Source organism: Aythya ferina (genome assembly GCF_964211825.1).
Source record: "Aythya ferina genome assembly, chromosome: 3".
Classification (NCBI taxonomy): domain Eukaryota; kingdom Metazoa; phylum Chordata; class Aves; order Anseriformes; family Anatidae; genus Aythya; species Aythya ferina.
In genome coordinates this window covers 92034302-92053848 of record NC_140298.1, presented here as the reverse complement: position 1 = coordinate 92053848, position 19547 = coordinate 92034302, and the positions used below count along the sequence as shown (strand labels likewise).

General features: G+C 35.0%; 1 protein-coding gene across 6 annotated transcripts in view; it reads left to right on the top strand.

Annotated features, from left to right (window-relative positions):
* Positions 1-19547, top strand: part of PHF3 (PHD finger protein 3) — a 49273-nt gene that overhangs the window by 18359 nt on the left and 11367 nt on the right. For 5 of the 6 annotated variants that reach the window (XM_084512617.1, XM_084512620.1, XM_084512616.1 and 2 more), the window contains 7 exons: positions 514-2326; positions 12300-12627; positions 14006-14183; positions 15712-15862; positions 15983-16139; positions 17098-17214; positions 19144-19272. In XM_084512617.1, coding sequence (XP_084368743.1) covers positions 514-2326; positions 12300-12627; positions 14006-14183; positions 15712-15862; positions 15983-16139; positions 17098-17214; positions 19144-19272 — 2873 coding nt within the window. Of the gene's footprint in view, positions 1-513; positions 2327-10687; positions 12181-12299; positions 12628-14005; positions 14184-15711; positions 15863-15982; positions 16140-17097; positions 17215-19143; positions 19273-19547 lie in introns of those variants that run through there. The other variant, XM_084512621.1, reaches the window with a different exon arrangement.

Sequence of the window (19547 nt, the reverse complement as noted above, 5' to 3'; positions counted from 1 at the left end):
TCAGAATTTAAGAAAGAGCCTATGTTACAAAGCTGGTGAATACACTTTTAAAAGGCACTTAAATTTGATTATTACTTTTACAATAATCAATAATCTGTCATTAAGTGAGAACATGACTGGATTTCAGATTCATATACTGTGTTCTCTAAAAACTTTGTAAAATTTGCATTTATACTTATCACAATATAACTTTATGCTATTTTTACTTAAAGTAGAAAGAGTAGAAAAGGTTGAGTGCTAGAAAAGTTGAGTGGATTTTGTCTTTTTTATTGTGAGAGCTACTTCTGTTTTTTCATATACTGTTCAGAGCTTTAGTAGCCATAAAAGTAATGATTTTTTTCCATTCAAACTGTTTTTTTTATTTTCTCTAAGTTCAATGAACAACTAAGTTTCAAAATTCTTTTTGTGTCCAGTAAGGTAAGGTAGGCTCAGTCACTTCTATTCTAGATTAGTCTTGTGTTTGCATATAGGAGTACATGGTATAGCTAAGACACTTTCTCTTTACCTTTATAGAACCAGTACGGAGTTTGCGACAGAGCACACTGGCCAAGCGTTCAAATGTTGCACCTCCTGTCAGTACCAAGAAATCATCTGTAAAAAGTGGATCTGCTCTCAAAACAGGACAGAAACAACAAGAGAAAAGTCCAGCTAAAGAGGCAGATGTTGCCACACCTGTGAAAGCAGAACAACCTAAAGAAGTTAGGCGTAGTACAAGACGATCAGCACAGACAGAAGGAGCAGCAGCAGCAGTAACTGCTTCCCCAAGTAATACAAAGCCTCTTCCTGGTCCTGAAGAGGTGAATGAAGTGAAGTCTGAAACACCTGAGCAGGCAAAGGTTGAAGAAATATCCCAAGAGTTAAGTTGTTCTGAGGTACCAGGAGCTTGTACTGCTCCTGGAGAAACAAAGGAAATAACAGAGATTGCAACAAAAACTGAGTCTGGGAGTGTTGATTCAGTTTGTTCAGCATCTGCAGATACTGAAATTACTGCAGCTAAAAATGAAGGAAATGATGTGATTAATTCAATGGGCTCTGAAACTTCTGCGGAAGAAAAGACTGAAAATAAAGCAGAGGAATTGGAGAAAATAACAGAAGAACATGATCAAAGTGGGATAACTGGAGAAACTAATGATCCATCTAGCGTTTGTGTGAATCCAAGTGAAATTTATGAGACCTTTTCAAATTTGTCTGGCTCTTTAGAAGAGGGGGTTGAATGTAGATTAGGTTCCCATAGTGTGGAATTTCCTGATGAAAATACATTGTCAGTAAAAGAAAGTGTAACAGAGCCTGTAGATGATGGCAAAGGAGTGGAGAAAACTGTAAGTTCATCAGAGGAACTACTGGACAGTACAGAGTTTGATAATAAAGACTTGAAAAGTGAGGAGCTTACTTCTGTTCACCCAGGAAATAGCATTTTAGAAAGCACTGTTCTTGACCATGCAAGCCAAGATGTACAGCAGCAGATCAGCAGTACTGAAGTAGAAGGCCCTGAGACCTCAAAAGTTCAGGATGATGATAAACAAATTAGTGTTGCTTCAAAATGTGAAAAGAATATTAGGCCTCGGCATAGTAAATCTGCAGTACAGAATAAGCAAAATCTGACTGCAGGTACTCGACAGAAATCAGGTACAGTGCAACAAGACACAAGGAATTCAAGAACAAGAGCTGGTATTGCTGTTTCAGGTCTTCACAGTCCATCTCCAGCAGGTCTGAAGCGGAATGCAGATGAGCAAGACAGTCATCAACATCCGAACAACCCTGTTAAAATTAGGAAGAAACAATCTGATCTTGGTTTGAAAACAAAGAGTTGTCTTTCAGGGACCACAGTAAAAAAGCAGACCAATACAATGCTGAAGAAAATACCCCGAGTCCAGGCTTCTGGGCAAGGACAGAAGTCATCAATTCAGAGAGCAATTGACAAATCTCCTACACAACAAAGCTGTTCTAAAGATACCCACCACTCTGTGCACACAGTGTCAGGCCATATTTCAAATCTTGGTCAGAAGCAAGCCCAGAAACAGCTTACAACTGTGCTAAAAACAAATAGCTCCACCAAGGAGGAGTCAGAGGCAAAAGATGCCTCTATGGTAGAACATCTGAAGGAGGATGATAAAGAAAAAAAATCAAAAAGAATTGATAAAAATCTTCAACCTCGCCAGAGAAGAAGTAGCAAAAGTCTTTCGCTTGATGAACCTCCACTGTTTATTCCAGATAACATTTCAACTGTTAAACGGGAAGGCTTGGAACATACCTCTGCTAGTGAAAGTAAACATGTTTGGGTGCCCAGCAAGCAGTGTGGCTTTTGCAAAAAGCCACATGGCAACAGGTGTGTGTGGCTTTGTGTCTGCAGAGTTCTTTATTATTGGTCTCAGAAGATACTTTGTTTTTTTCCCTCTTACCAAATGTTTCTTACTGCTGGTACCCAAGCATACAAGGAAAAGCCTTGTAATGGAATCCGGTGTGTTATGCTGTGAATTGGTTTTATTTGCACTCATACATGTCATCTTGTCTTTTAAATAGATCATTGGAAATGAGTTTGGCCATAAACTTTTGCTAAGAATGTTTTATTTTATGAGTGTATTCTCAAGGAATTTGCAACTCTGTTGTAATGTTACCTCTTCTAAACTCATTCTTTTTCTTAGAAAAGAAACCAGACTAAGATACCTGTGTTCCAGATTGCCATTTCCTTCCTTCCAGAGATCTCCTAAGTTAAAGGATTGCCATCAATCAAAGGAATTGAGTAGTTGTTTGCATCTGTTTTTATCATTTAGAATTGTGATTTTAGTACCGAGAGGTTAACATTTGTTTTTTCCTGATGTCATCATTGCTGCCAGGCTTTCATGTAACTGGAGTAACAATGAAGTTGAAGTTGGGGGGGGGGGGGGGGAAGGAAGGGAAAAAGTAATGGGAAGGGGAGGAATTTATGGAACTTCCACGTAAGCATATCTGAAATTGTCTTTAAACCTAATACTGAGGTTGCCTATGAAGTTGATGTCCCTCTGTCACTGTAAGTGAACTGAAAAAGGTTAAAATATTTCACTAATGAGCTATCAATCCAAGACGTTGTGCGTTTAAAGTAATTTTCAGTCATTATATTTTAGTCCATTTGTTAGAGTGAAATGCAGAAAATGAGATACAGCAGATATGCTACTGTACAGGAATAAGTTCAGTAAACCAATTTGGCATTGCTAGATCTTAGTGCTCCTAGAAGAACAGTATAACACATGGATGACTAGTTGAAGTCAGACTCAAGAGAGCCCTTGAGTTGCCAAAGATGGTGATTACTGCTATCCTTACCTTTGTAATAACACTTGTTCGGACTTTCTATCAAAATCTGTGCCACAAAACTGTTGGCAGACACAACCAGAAGTTTCAGCATGAGAATATTGGATCCTCCAAATGTAGGAGGATATTTGTAATGTAAATGAATTTTTGAATGTGGAATAGAGACATGCTAGTGGAGTGAGGAAGCTCATATTTATTGAGCCTTGTGGTTAATAATAGAGACTTAAGACTGATGGTTCATGACTTTTTATTGACACTTAAAAAATGATTTTTTTTAATTTATTTGAATTTATTTCATTTTGTAGTTGCATGCTACAAATAAAAATTATTAACCTTTCAGATTCACTTCATGTCGCTAAGATACAAGAGAAAGCAAAACTTGTCTGAAGTGTCTTAGCATACTTGTGCCAGTTTAATTATTGATGCAAGAACAAGCAAACATTTTCAATACAGTACAAAAAGAAGGACAAATTTCATATTTTCGTAATTTGGAAGTATATCATACTGATGAAAATCTACTATAGCACTAATTGGTTTTTTTTTTGGTGTCCCCTTGCCCCCCTTCACTTTGTGGATTGCTTTTCAATGAATTTGTTTCCCTTCTGTAATAATGAGCCTGTTTCCTTTATTTATCTGTTCATGGTACAGGAAAAAGCAGAAGGACGAGTGTGAGAGTCAAATATTTTAAAATGGCGTAAGTTCAACAAAAGACAGAGAGCAGAGCTGAGATCTGAAACAGTGTTTGTATTTATATCCCACTCAGTGGTCATTTATACTTTGAAGATATTCGTCAACACTAGTACAAATTACTTGTAGAAAAAGGAAGCTGAACTGAAGCTGCAGCCCTGAGTTGGGAAATTATGTGCATATGATAATGAAATATTAGAATTCAGGCTGCAAAATACTAGTTATTTGAACCTTTTTATATTCCCTGCAATAAATACGAACCTACTAACTTGTCGCTAATGTAATACTAAGCTTGGAGGATTGATTCAGGTTGGAGAAAACATGTGGAAATCATTTCATCAGCCTTGTTTGTGTATAGAATCCTCAGAGGGGATGCTTACATAGGTGTTTCGCAGCCCCAGGGTGATCTTCGTAAGCCTGCTAGAAGAACAGTACAAGATGGATGGTACTGTTGAATATTGGTTTATTTCAGAATCACCTCTTCAAAAAATCATATCAGTTGGTGTCTTTAGGGATACAAGCTGTAATTTGTTGATCACATGCAAAGTCAAAGTACACCTACCTTGCACTGCTGATTTTGGCTGGGAAAGAAGTCCTTTCTTGTGAACATGTGACTTGCATAATGGAAAAAAAAATCAAGTTACGATGTGCCTTGCCCTATAAGAGGCATGCCTGCTTTTTAGTGTTAATAGATTTGATCATTTTCTCTTGGGTACCTGAGTTTTGAACAGTGATTTTTCGTGCTCTGCTTTCCACTTGCCTTGATGGTTATAAACTGGAACCAACATAGCTGTATTATTGTATCTTTATCACCATTACCATAGAGTGGGTGGTCAACCTTTGGCTTAAGGTTGGTCTTTTTGCTTGATGTTATGGTCTGTTTGCTTGATGTATTCTTTACAAGATAACTAAAAAAGTTATTGTTCTTTCAGATGAAAACTAAACCAGGTATTTCTCAGCAACTTGGATAATTATCATGTATCTTTTTGTAGGTAGTAATTTTCATCACATCTGAAACACTTTCTCTGCTTAGAGCAAAGTTTCAGTTGGTGTTACCCATTCAGTATTTCTTTCAACTTAGCCATTGTGTTCCAATACTGCTGTCAGATGTTTTCCCATTGGCTAGTAACATACATAACACATAAATTTTCATTCATCTATAGATGAAAAGTATGTATATATGTGTATCGCATAAAGATAACACAGACTGAATTTATTACCTCAACTTCTCAATGTGTCCTAGTAATACTGAAAATAGTAAGCTTTATCACAAACATAATAGTTAATTTTCCTGAAGACAGACTGAAGATATTTAAAAATAGTTGAAGAAAAATATTTAATTTCTTGGGTAGAGCTAGATGAAGATGCTCTGCAGATAGTGAGAAATGTGCTAATTCAAGATTTATTCTTGGATGTGTCATGTGCATCCTTCTGATGTAAAGGCCCATAATATAAATTTCTCCATTTTTCTTTGTAGGTGTTTTTTCTGTACAGGCTGGGGGGCTGAATTCATTCCTTTCTTACACAGAGAGACAAAACCTAACGGAGGTTTTGCAGATTCTCTCCTTTGTCTTCACTCTATCTTTTTTTAATGAAAGAAGTTCCATATGTACTATGCATTAGTAATGAGAACTCGAGATTTCCTGTTTTTAAACAAATCTTCTAGAAAGTGTTGTAGAAAGCAAAAGGAAGCTTGTACTTTTAATTGCTTTCTTGTGAATTTGTCTTTTGATTTCTACAATTCTATTTTTTTTTAACATAGTGTGGTGACAGGGATCTTTTTATGTGCTGTTGTTTTTATTATTTTTGTTCTGGTGTTGCTTGGTGTATGCCCATGCAGTTTGTGTGATTAGACTACCAGACCTTCTCAGAGTTCACAGAAAAGCTTGGTAAAACTGGAGTTTTACATAGTCATCATCTTCCCCACATTTCAATTCTGCTTTAAGGTGGAAGAAAAGTTAGTAATGCTGTAAAAGGCAATTGGGAAGTGCAGAACTTGATTTAGCAAAGGTACAGTATTCCTGACCTTGCATACTGAGAATCACGTATTTATTTAATTTGATAATATATTATTTAATAATGTAATTATTATACAACTGTAATACAATAATTACTTTGTGTATGAAGTTTTAAAAAAAAAAATCTGAATTTTTTTTCTACAGTAGCATTTGTTTGGATTTTTTAAATAATGCCAGTACTTCATTAAGCTAATACAAACATGAAAGGACGAAGAAGGAGATTAAGGATCTGAACTCATAACCACCCTCAAGTTAAACACACATTCTTTTTAAGGGTAGATGCATAAACAGTGCATGCATGAATCATTGTTGCGACAACATTCTTCATAAGAAACAGTAATTAGAATAATTACGTTGCTTTAGTTCTGACACTTGTATAGTATGAGTATATTAAACTGTAGGTTCTGTGAGATGTCATCAATTTGTAGTCATGGATGATGCTTTCAGGTTTTCTCCCTCCTACTGCTTTCTCCCACTTTGAAAAGCCTTGCAATATTAAAAGCTCTTATCCGTGAGCTGTAGCGAAGTTGAATGACAGTATAAGCAACACAGTGTTGTAATATATAATTCAAGAATGGCAGGACTCCAGTGTTCATATTTATAGTCATACCATTTTATAACTTGTTTTTTATATGCATCATATTGCTGTGCTGCAATATTGGTAGAATTACTGTTAATATCAGTAATGTTAGATAATCAGGAAAATGGATAGTACAAGTTGTCTGAAATATATAAAAATATTTTATAGAATTATGTATGCAGTTTACAGAACTGATCCAGCAATATGTATATAGAACCACTTGTTAATGGAGCTGCCTTTAATGATTTTTTATATGTTTGTGGTTAATATTATGAGATGTATTTTACCCCTTTTTTTTTTCCAAGGTTTGGGGAAGTTCAAGGATTTTGGTTTTCCTGTTGTTGGGCCTGTTTCATTCAATTACATTCAGATCAGGGTGCACAGGGTTACCTGTGTCCTTGTTCGCTTCCTTTTTGGAGAGGCTCTTGTAACATGAAAAAGAAGCATATGCTTTTAAGGAAAAAAAAACTTGTATAAAAGATCGGGTACTGAAACTTGATATTGAAGAAATGAGTTTTCAGTGTCTTGTTGCTACGCTGCAAACTTCACATAAAGATAGATGATTATAATGTTTCTTTGAAGATAGCTTGTTCTTGTTTCTTGAAAATCAAAAGCTGAAAAATCATTAGACAACTGTATTAATCTTGTACTAAAGGTGAACAAGAAAAATTGCTTATGTGCATGTGCTCTGATAACAAGGTACTGCAGATTTTCTTGGTAATCACTTGTTCTGCTGAACTTTGGATTGAGCCCATGCTACTTCAGTGATGTGGAATATGGGCTCTGCTAAAGCTGCTGTGAATATCTTCCTCAGTCTCTGAGGAATAAAGCGGGTTGGTAAAGGTTAAACCTGTCACTCATTCCTTCTATTAGGAATGTCTTTATTAGGTAAAGGAAAAACAGTTGCCTCCATGTAATGTCTCTCCTTGAGGTTGGCTGGACTGTAGCATCAGTGCAGCTGAGACACAGTTATAATGTTAATAGTTAATACAAATTGCAACAGATTTTATAGAAGATTGGTTAATGGTACTATTAAGGGGGAACCTGAAATAATACTTAAGCGCCTAAAGCACGCCCCATATTTGCCAGATGCAGAAATATTTGAACTTTTCAAAACTGCATGAATAGTTTATCCTCTTAGCTGAGCTGAGGGTTAGAGTGTCTTTTTGAATAGTTAAGAGTATCAAGGCTTTTTTTGTTAAGATTTGAATTTTGTTGCAGGTTTTTGTCTTATGCCTTGCCAAATGCAATGAGCTAAAAAGAAACAGTTATTTTTCTATGTCAATGCACTCTAGGTTATTAATCTTAAAATGCAGATAATTGGCCCATACAACTATTCTGACAGCTCCTGATTTTTTTGTCTTTTGTTTTACTTGTAGCTTTACAGCAAACAATTATTTTATGAATAATAGGGCTTCTGCCCATATTACTTTTAAAATCTTATTTCACAATAATCAATTTCTCTGAAAATATGCTGCTCTATAAACTAAATGTATGCAAGTTAATTTTAAAACATGGCCTATGTATTTTGAAAATAAATGGTTCAAGCTTGAGTGTTTTCATCTCATGGTTGAATTTAATTCACCAAAAATAATACTAAAGACAGTCTGTCAATCTCTAAGAGAGATGGTGAAAGGTTTGCTTTAATTGTCTTTCTTTATTTTGTGATCCATTCCTTAATGGCCTTTAAGGTACATCTTTTTATGCTGTTATGTGGGGACTGCCAAGAATCCTGGAAACAGAATGGAACAATAACATACTCCATGTAAAAGTGCCAGTGAACTATAATAGTGTCTGCTGTTACCTGTCAGCTCTTAGATTTTTCTCAAACTATTTTTATTAAAGACAAGTAAAAGGAGTGCTGATCTGTTATTGAATTTGGCATGATATAATATTTTAAAACACATTTTTTTTCTCTTTCAGCTTTACATCTTCCAATCCAGCCTTACAACATGGGTAAAACTCCTGCACATCAAACTTGAAGCAGTCTACATTCAGAAACCTTGGTGTTTTAAATAGTCCAAGATATCAGAACCTCTTCAATCACAACTGACAGCTGTGCAAGAGGACATCTTTGATCCTTCAAGCCAGGCTTCAGTGTCCCTTGACGCCCCTTTTTAATCTGAGCATTGCGCCGTCACTTTTCTGTTCTCCAAATACAATTACTGTTACAGATCATAAATGCATTTTTGTGTGCAGATGAGTGAAACAGAAAAAGATGCAAAAGTGGCCTTATGGTACAAAGAATTATTTACATTACTTGTATCAAAATCAGTATGTTCTCTCCCAGCCTTGGAAGTCAGTCTTTCAGTTGAGTCATGTGAAAACAGTGAAAGTTTGTGGCAGGCATCACTGGTATTTTTATTACCATTTTGTATAACAAGGTTTAAGCAAAACAACTGTAAACACTTAAATTCTGTTTATAGTACAGGCTTTGTGGACACTTCCAGATTCTCTTCATAGCTTTGGTTTCTGAATCCCAGGTTTTATTGTGCGTGTTTAAATACAGAGCAATTGAAACCTTGTTGTAAAGCCAGGAGTGAAGCCAAATGGACATTCCATCTTGAGTAGTTTGCTTAAGATGGCTTGAATGACATCTCTCTATCTTGGTGTATATTGTTAGTGAAGAATTATCTGTTTCTGAGCAGAATTTGCTACACTTGTTTCTTCTTTTTATTATTTGCAAGGAATAGAGAAAGAAAAAATAACACACTTGTGAAGTTGGCTGCTAGTGATCAGTTTATTTTTGGAAGACTGCCTCTGCTGTTCTGCTTCATTGCCTTAAATTATCCCTGTTCAACAAGGTTAAACTACTAAGAAAGAAAAATCACTTCAAACCTGAAATTTGCATAGTTAAGACTATGAACACATGGGACAGACTTTTCTAACACAGATTTTACACTGTCCACACTAGGTGAAGTCTTTGATATGGGGGAGGAGGGTTGAGTGTGTGTCTTAATTCTATTATTGATAGGCCAGAAAATAAAGATGTAAGACTGAATGCCTATCTGGTGCCCTACTGGTATCACACACCATCCCTTTTGCTGACTTCCTGTTTGTGAGCACAGCTGAAAATTGCATGTGCTGTCAATTTAAAATTGGAGTTGTACAGCACTTTGTCTGTTTTAGTCTCTGGAGTTCATCTCTGCTTTTTTGTAAATGTAGACACTTTCCTAAATGTTAGTCAAAATTTTATTTGTTAAGGGTTGTAATCTGCCCTGCTCATTTAACAAACTAGCTTGAATTTACAAACTGAAGAAAATGATTTTTTTTTTTTTAATTAAAAATATAAGTAGCATTTGTGGCTCTGAGATGGTGTATTCCTGGTTTCCTTCAATTTTTAACCAAAAGGCATTCATTCATTAGCACACCAAAATACCCTCTGGGCAAGAAGTACTTGACTACTTCAGCCTGATTTCAACTCTGTAGAAAATTTTACGTTTGGAATTCTTGTAACCAGTTTTTGGTATCCACAGAGTTCTTGTAATACTTTCTGGCAGTGATGCAGGATGTATCCGATGTCAAGCATCTTCTTGTAGATCCTTGCAATTGTGAAATGGGCATTCATGCTATATTTCCTACCATCATGTTTGGCTGTAGGTTCTCAGTAAGGAACAATCACCTTTGTATTAAATTTACATCACTTCTCTTTTGTTTTATTGTGTTTAAGAATATGGTGTTCCTGGGGCAAGGCTGTCAGAAGCACTTAACTGTGATGTTGCCATTCATACATCTTTTAGCTTTGTTGGGACATAGATGTGAAAAGATGGAGATCCTGACAAAAGTTGAAGGAACCTACACCTTCATAATTGAAACTACTGAATAGATAGCCAGATTTTGATTTTTGGTTTCTCATGAATAACACCAAAAATGTACTTGCAGCTCAGAAAAAAATAAAAATAAAAATGAGAAAAAGCAGAAGACAGCTTTCTTCACAAACTAGATTATAAAAACTGGTTTCTTTAAATCTAATGAACAAGACTGTAGGCTACTAAAACTGGAAGTGACCTTTTTCTCAAACAGGTGGAGCTTTAAAGCTTATCAGACTCATTTTGGCTCAAAAGATTCTATTTACTTCAGGATTTAATCCTGATTTTTTTTTGGGGGGGGGGGGAGGGGGGTGGGTAAGCAACAACAGAACATAAAGCTGCTACTTTCTTCTTTCCTGCTCTTGTGTTTCAAACTTCTGCTGTTAGACTAGGAAGACTTTTTTTCATCTCTTGAGATATCTGTAGTTTCTTGAATACAGTACCAAACTGCCTGGAAAGTTCATCTACAGCTCTGCTGAATATATTCATCTAGGCACACTTTGCCAAACCATACACTATTACAAAGTAGGTAAGTCAGCAGATAGCAGGACCTGATCTTTACAGCAACACATACAGGTTAGGAATCTTCTTTAGAGTAGTCCTACAAACTTCAGGTCAGATTTCTTCTATGGAATTGAACCAAATAGTTCTGTACATAATTTTTCAGTGTTAACGAAGTCACACTTTTCATAATGTGCTTGCAAGTCTTCTTGGATTTCCTTCTGCTAAACATTAAGGTACTTAAAAAAAAAAAAAAAAAAAAAAAAAGAAAGAAAAATAATGCAAATGGATAATGCAAGAGCTCTTTCTACATCATTTGCAAGCAAATCTTTAGTAATCACATTATATTCAGTTTTATAAGAAATTATTTGAAAAGTAAATACTACCAATTCTGTTTCCTATAACAGATGTGTTGAGGTGTTTAATCTATTTAACTTTGAAATTTCATTCTACTCCAGAATAATTCTACTGAGAAATTGTACCTTTCAGAGCAATTAGGCACTAGTGATACCTAATAACATTTTCAAAGTTTTAACAAAATTGCCAGAACTAGGCTTTTATTTGAGACCAAGTGATCTTAATGCTTAGAAAATGCAACCTGTAGATAAACTTACTTTTCATTTAAAAATAATGAAACAGTTCAAGTGACTGCGAGATGAAAAGTGTGCTTTAAATGATACTATTCTTTATTTGAAATATTATTTAAATAAATAGTAGCTCTGAATAAAGTAGCTGAGCAACACAACAGTGGCATGTACCTTGTTTCAAGCAAACAAACTAATCGCTGCCAACTGGCCAGATGTAGCTAATTCCTGGCTCCAAATTCACCAGTAAAGAGAATAAAAGGCAAATTTCTGCATATAATTTACTAATAATAGTCTCTAAGTAACATGGTGTAAAATATCAACTAACTTATAATAGCCTTTTCTGTCTGGGCCAATTTTATTTGTCAAAATAATTAAACATCTATTACTGCTATGGAGCATTGTATCAGTTGATACATTTCTTCTATGAGGATGATAATCGCATTTGAAACAATATGAATGTGGTATGTTCTTGCAAGAAAATTTTCAAGTTTTCTGAAACATAAGTTTACGGGTTTTGAGATTAATACTTCGAGAGATTCTATTGTTAGGGTTTGGGGGCAGATTACAAACACCTTATGAGGTTATGATACTCTCTTGGACTGCTGCAAAAAAGCAAAAACAAAACAAACAAAACCAAACAATTTCTCAGGAAGATCATACCATGTCGTAAGGCTGGAGATGGATGTAAAGCTACAAAGAAAATCATGTTTCAGGTAAGAACGATTTGTTGACACGTACAAATAAAACCAAATATGGTATATTCTGCTTAAATTGTTGCTTTCTATTTATTATTACTAGTTAGACACTAACCTGTATTTTACTTTGTTTTCAGGTTTATGGTAGGCTGTGGCAGGTGTGATGACTGGTTTCATGGTGATTGTGTTGGACTGAGTCTATCTCAAGCACAGCAGATGGGTGAAGAAGATAAAGAATATGTTTGTGTGAAATGCTGTGCTGAAGAAGACAAAAAGGCAGAGTGTTTTGATCAAAGTCTACTGGATACTCAAGTTAAACTTGAAAGCTACAGAGAAGAAAAAGCAATTGAATGTGAAAAACCGGGGATGTCAAAGCAAGCACCTACCTGTAATCTAAATCTAACAACTGAAAAAACAAAGCAGGCAGAAGATGCAGGGAAGCATAAAGTCAAAATTTTCAGAAGGGTAAGTTTCATTCATTTAATTCCTTTTAGTTATTGGAGATATTGGCAGGGGGGTTGGACCCGATGATCTTTCGAGGTCCCTTCCAACCCCTTCAATTCTGTGATTCTGTGTGATACAGGAGGTTTCCTTTTAAATCCATGTCATCCAAAATACTGTGTTTCAAACATTTTTGAATCTAGTATAAAACTTGTTATTTTCAGAGTAACGTTATTTTCAGACAGGTTTGGCTATTTTGAGGTACTGCTGGTACATTCTGTCTTATATTGAGCAGCAGTCATGTCATACATTGTAGGTTCACCTATATACATATTTGTCTGTTTAAAAATAAGCAAAATACATGATTAGAAACAGCTCAACCCTTCTCACTAGGGAAGGAACACGTGAAAAACGTAATAGAATAAGTGTTTACTACACTATAGACTTTCACAGGTCTAGGAGCAAAGGATAGCCAGAAGTTTTTGAATATTCTATTAATTTTTTTTTCTGTCCCTCCAACCCCTGGTAATGGTCACGTTATAAACAGTGTATATGAGGTTCAATGGAAGATTGGAATACCGTATTTTACATAAGTGATATTTTGAACAAGTTAGCAAATTTTGCCTTCAAAATTCTACTCATTTTTATATGGCATCTGTCAATTTGCTATATTACATAAAGCATAAATCTTAAATTTCTATATGACAACAACATTTTAGAAGAAAATACGTAACACTTTAATTAGGGCCTTTCTACTTTCTTTTACTAATAAATTTAATTTATTTTCATAATGCTTTTGTTAAACTTCCTTAGTCTTTTGACATATAGGTATTATATTCACCATAACTTGTAGAGCTTAGGGATATGGTTTAGTGGAGGGCTGTTAGCGTTAGGTTGGAGGTTGGACTTGATGACCTTGAGGTCTCTTCCAACCTAGAAAATTCTGTGATTCTGTAACTTTATCATTACTGATCCTTTCTGTCTTCTTTCTGCATGGTATTATTGTAATTCTGATTCATAAACTCTTCTGTCTAATTTTGATCAAATTTTTGTATAATCATATGTGACTTCCTGTGGATACATGCCTAAAACAGGTTAAGAGAAGTTCATGTCCCTGATTTTTTAAAACAGCTGAAAACAGAGTGTTTTTCAACAGGGAGCTTAACTGCAAGACACCTGTGACGTGTCTTGGGCCAGTTTTTCAATGAGATCGTTAATCGTGTTTGGTAGCAATTTGGGATATTGTTCAGTAACTTCTTAGAAGACATTACATAATGGTGCATATACATCTCAGGAGTTTATTATACCATATACTTAAAAACTCGCGAAAATGCATGGTAATTATATAGTGGTTCATTATAGCATTCAGTAGCATGCTAGTGTACATAAATGTTTATTTCAGGAATCTGGTGATGGGAAGAATTTGTCAGAATCCAGAGACTCAGATACTAAAAAAGGCCAACATGTTCCTACTCGAAAAGCAACACAAACTGCTGTAATTCCTCGGCGATCTTCAGATGAGAAAAGTGAAAAAAATAGTAAAGAGTCTCTTAGCATGGTTGAAAAGTCCACCAAGTCAGGTAAGGAAGTTTGGAAAAGTACTCCATGCTGTAAATGACATGTGTACAGTGAAGAATGATGACTTCATAGTATCAATTTTCAAGCATTTCATGGTGCAAGTGATGGTGATCTGGAGAGCTGTTTTTTCCCATGATGTTTATGGCCTTCATTTCTCATTTCATTTTAAAACTTTTTTTAGCAGGTAAATGTTTCCTATTTGAATAGTAGAGGGTGATCACATTATCAAGAGTGGAAGAAAAAGCGCATCTGTATTAAGCTTAATTTCATGTTGTAGAAAACTTTGTAGCATTCTTCCATAAAATAGTAGGAGCACTTAATGGGCATAAAAATGTTGATATTGAGATATAAGTAGTACCTTGAAACACTCGTTTCTTTTGCACAAATTGATAAATAATTGCATCAGAATTCATATCAAAGGGGAACATTATATTGCACACTGAGCCATCAGATTTTCATTTGTAATTCTATTTGAAAGGTAGACGGGACCTATTTTCGTTCACAGCAAACAATCCCCCAGCTCCCTTCCAGAAAGCATTACTCTTCCAAGTTCATGATAATGTGAAATTCTTGTGATTTGGATCTGAAATCTCAGCAGCAATGCTAGAGCGATTCTGTCTGAGAACTGTGTCTTTAAATCCTAAACTCAAGTTTTGAATTCATGTCTTAAAAAAATCCACTTTTCTAGTCTTTTGCCAATGTTGACATCCTAAAAAAACTGTGGAAGAAAACAGTGGAAAATGTTGGGGTTAAATGTAATGGCATCTTTTAAACTTCAAACACTTTGCTGTTTGGAATTCTGAGTCACAAAATAGCTGACATCCTTTCTAACTGCAGATTGCAGGAGTTTAAATGAGTCTGGTATCCATGATATCATTGAATTATTCTAAAATATGTTAATTAAATTAGGAGGTGGCAAAATGCTGTCACGATGAATTCAGAATAGTAGTTAATCTAAAGATCAGTTTTAAACATAGAATCACAGAATGGCTTGGGCTGGAAGGGACCTTAAAGACAATCTGATTCTACCTCCCCCACCATGGGCACGGACACCTCCCACCAGACCAGGTTGCCCAAAGCCCCATCCAGCCTGGCCTTGAACACCTCCAGGGATGGGGCATCCACAGCTTCTCTGGGCAGCCTGTGCCAGTGCCTCACCACCCTCATAGGAAAAAAGTCTTCCTAATATCTAATCTAAACCCACTCTTTTCTAGTTTAAAGCCATTCCCCCTTGTCCTATTTTTGCACCCCCTGACAAAGAGTCCCTCCCCAGCTTTCCTGTAGGTCCCCTTTAGCTACTGGAAGGCCTCTCTAAAGTCTCCCCAGACCTTTTGTTCTCCAATCTGAATGAGCCCAACTCCCTCAGCCCCTCTTCGTAGGGGAGGTATTACAACCCTCTGATCATCTTTGTGGCCCTCCTCTAGCCTTGTTCTAATACTTCCAAAAACAAAAGCTCATGATATCCAGCAATGGTAATTGTTTATTTAAGTGGCTGTGTCACTTACAGTTTTTAACTCTGTATTTTGATAGGTGTTCACGAGAAACAAGAAATTAAGAAAAAGAAAAATGAGAAAGGATCAATCAGTGCAACACATCTACCAGCTGTGCCAGCTTCCAAACCTTCTGCTGATCAGATAAGACAAAGTGTTAAGCAATCTCTTAAGGAAATTTTGATGAAAAGGTATAAATATATGTATTAAATGAAATTATTAATTTTTGTTTACAATTCCTTCAGAAGACAAGATAAGAAATTAATTATTTGGAAGTATTTGGTAATTTTTGTACTTGTGTTTTCTCACAGGTTGACAGACTCCAGTTTAAAGATTCCTGAGGAGAGAGCAGCAAAAGTTGCCACAAGAATCGAAAGAGAACTGTTTTCTTTTTTTCGGGACACTGACTCAAAATATAAGAACAAATACAGAAGTTTAATGTTCAACCTAAAAGATCCAAAAAATAATGTATGTATTACTTGTTTACTATGGTTTGCAGAAATCCTTTATTTGCTGTAGGTTAAAGAAAAAGTTTTCTGTGTGGGTACATTATTAGTTCTTTCACAATTAAACCTGTTCATTACTTTTTTGTATGTTTTTTATCTTTATTATTTGTCTTCTGGCATATTCAATGCTCTGTTTTTTTCTCCATCATTAATTCTTCATCTCTTTCCTCCCTGTGCACTTAGTAGTGGGATTTCAAAGTGTAGTGAATATATTGTTTTGTCAATATTTTTGTAATTACTACTGATGCGTATTTTTTCCCATAATTTTCTTTTTTTGTTTGTGTCTTGTAGCTTGTCTCACTGTTGTTTTCATACCCAAATTTCTCACTTAGTCTTCACTCATGTTTTCTGCATTCTTTGAGCTCATTATTATTGCCTCTTCAACTTCTGTCTTTTTGACTTATCAATTGCTCTGATTCTTTCTTCTTTGTTCTGATCAAGTTGCCTTGTCTAGTTTCTCCCTATAGTAATCTCTCTATATTGATGATAACCAACTGTAAGTTGTATAAGCAGAATAATTTTTTTTACTAACTTGCCTTGTTTGTGCATACCCCCAAATTATATGGCATCCCCCCAACAAGGATTCATTTACGTCAGTCAAGAAGTATAGACATCCTCTTTAATATTACAAAAAGTCTCAATTACTGCTGCAGTGGGCATAAATTTGCTTTCTCTTTTTGGAACAATGGTTGACTGTGCAGCTGGTCATTAAGAATATATATTGATGTAGAACAAACAGGGAGCTCTGAAATTAAGGTTTGTATCATAAAAAATCTAAATCTAGTAGTGCTTCTGATAGTGAGAAATAATTACAAACAATATATATAGCTGTATAGAGTGTATTGTATGTTGCTTCTCTACTGTGTTTCCTATTAGGAGCTGTTTTGTCTCAGCAATAGTTAATTATTTTTTTCTTCTAGATACTGTTTAAAAAAGTACTGAAAGGAGAGGTTACTCCAGACCATCTAATAAAAATGAGCCCAGAAGAACTGGCTTCCAAAGAACTGGCTGCTTGGAGACTAAGAGAAAACAGACACGTGAGATTTGTCAATTTATGTTGTTTAGTTGGATGCCTAAACATATTTAAATTCTGTTTTCAGGTTAAGTGTATTCAGGAAGAACAAAATGCATGTTAAGCAAAGCAACTCTAACTAATCAGTAGGACCTCTATAATTTGAATACGCAGTATTCAAAACCCAAAAGAAATATTAGGACAGAAGTGAAAGAAGTAGTAAATTCACTGGAGGGGGAAACAGTGCATTTTCCTATGCCATGCAGCTTTCTTGCTGCTCTTCTTTTCCATTTTTTCTGTCTCATGAGTCCAGGCTTTTGTGTCTATCCTTATTTCCAATAAGATTTTAAAGCTCCAGCTGGGGTTTTATAGAAACAAGGCTTTTTTTAAAGCGGTAGAGAAATCTCTTGAGATGAGTGAAACCTAATGGGTCTTTATAATTCATATATTGATGGTGCATGACATTTCATCCACCAAGAAGTAAATCTGAAGCTGGAAATTTGACCTGCCAGTCTGAAAAGTCATCTGAAGGAAATAAATAATAACATAAGGTATAGGAAGTTTATTAGGTTACTTTGGCTATTACTTTTCTCAGAACAGGAAGTAATGATATATTGTAGCTGTGCTGATAGTTTAAAAGGTGAAGCAGGAATATAAAGAACTGTGTTATTTTTATAGAAGATGCCTTTTTCTTAAATAGTACTCTTTTCAATGGTCAGTTAAACTGATGATGGTTAGCCAGTGATAGTTAACTGTGGCTACTTAAAAATGCTTGTTTTACAGCATCAAGTTTTATAGTTTACAAAATCTTGATTTGCGTTGACAGGATCTTTGATATTTATAAGCTACTGCATGGGACTGAAAGGCACAAAATTTGGATCATGTTAATTGGGATACATTTTGTGTTTGGCTATAAATGAATAGGTACTTTTCTGTACAATAGGTGGAAATCCATGACCTCGAATTCTGTGTGGTAAGAGTGAAAGAATGTTTAGTGATACCTACTTCAGTACAGTGAAATGCTATTTTAGAGACTGATTTGCCTTGTGACATTATTTATTCATATTTTTCATTTCTCAAAGCCCATATTTTCTGTCTAATGCTCATCTTTTACATTACATGCTTGTTACATGTGTTTTATTTTTATAAACAACAGTAAAATACTGAAAATAGGTGATACAACACAATACTGCACTGCTATGAGGGACAACTTCAAAACAAAAATATATTCTGCTTAAAATTACTGAAGGGTTCTAAATATTTCTAGAAGTTTTCAAATATTACACAGAAACATAATGCAACATGTAAAATAAATAACAATGATTGTTTCATCTGATTGTATTTTTCATTTTCCTGTTTAAGGAAAGACTTTAAGATTGTCACTTACAGTGCTTTTTTTTCCAAAATTTTCTAGTGTGTTCAAAAGTGACTAAGTACTTGTCAGACAGCTGAAGTAATCATAGAATCTTTGTTCCTTAATCAAATCAGGTTTAAACTGTTGGGGACAGCCAACACAAACTGTTCCTGATTTAAGTAGTAAAGATGTTCTAAGAAATTGATTTAAGAAGCAGTTTTAGAAATAGTGGTGTATGTTTTCTTCTTTGTGATGGAGCAAAGTAGCAGTCCTGATCAGAATTAGCATATGCATTAAGAGTACGTTTAAATGTTTTTATTGAGGTAGAATGTTTATGTACTCAAAATCAAGCTCTTGGAAAATTATGTAGATCTGTATGTATTTGTGCCCTACATCTTCTTTATTATTATGGGGAAAGAGTTAATGCATTTTTCTTTAGACCTCTTACTTGTGGTTTTGCTTTATGAAACTGACTGACACTTGCAAAATAAGAATATATTGTATACCCATAGAGTTTTCTGATTGCTGTTGTTACATTTACTAATTTCCAAGTTGTTTTTATATGAACGTACACACATACATAGCCTCCTGTTTTTACAGACAATTGAAATGATTGAGAAGGAACAGAGGGAAGTTGAAAGAAGACCTATCACAAAAATCACTCACAAAGGAGAAATAGAAATTGAAAGTGAAACACCAATGAAAGAACAAGAAGTTATGGAAATTCAGGTAGAAAACAAAACCATTAACAGAACACTTTACAACCATTTTATCCATGAACCGAATATGCTGTGTATCAAGATCTGTGACTACGTTAGGTCTGTTTTGAGTTTAATTTTTCTTTTAACCCTACTGACTGGTGTTTTTTTTCCCACGTTGTGTCCATGATCAGATGATGAATTCAAAAAACGGTAGAAAATACTCTGAATCTTTTGTGAAGAAATATATATATATAGGAATAACTATGCAAAATTTTTATGCATTTCTAGATTTTTTGATAGTCT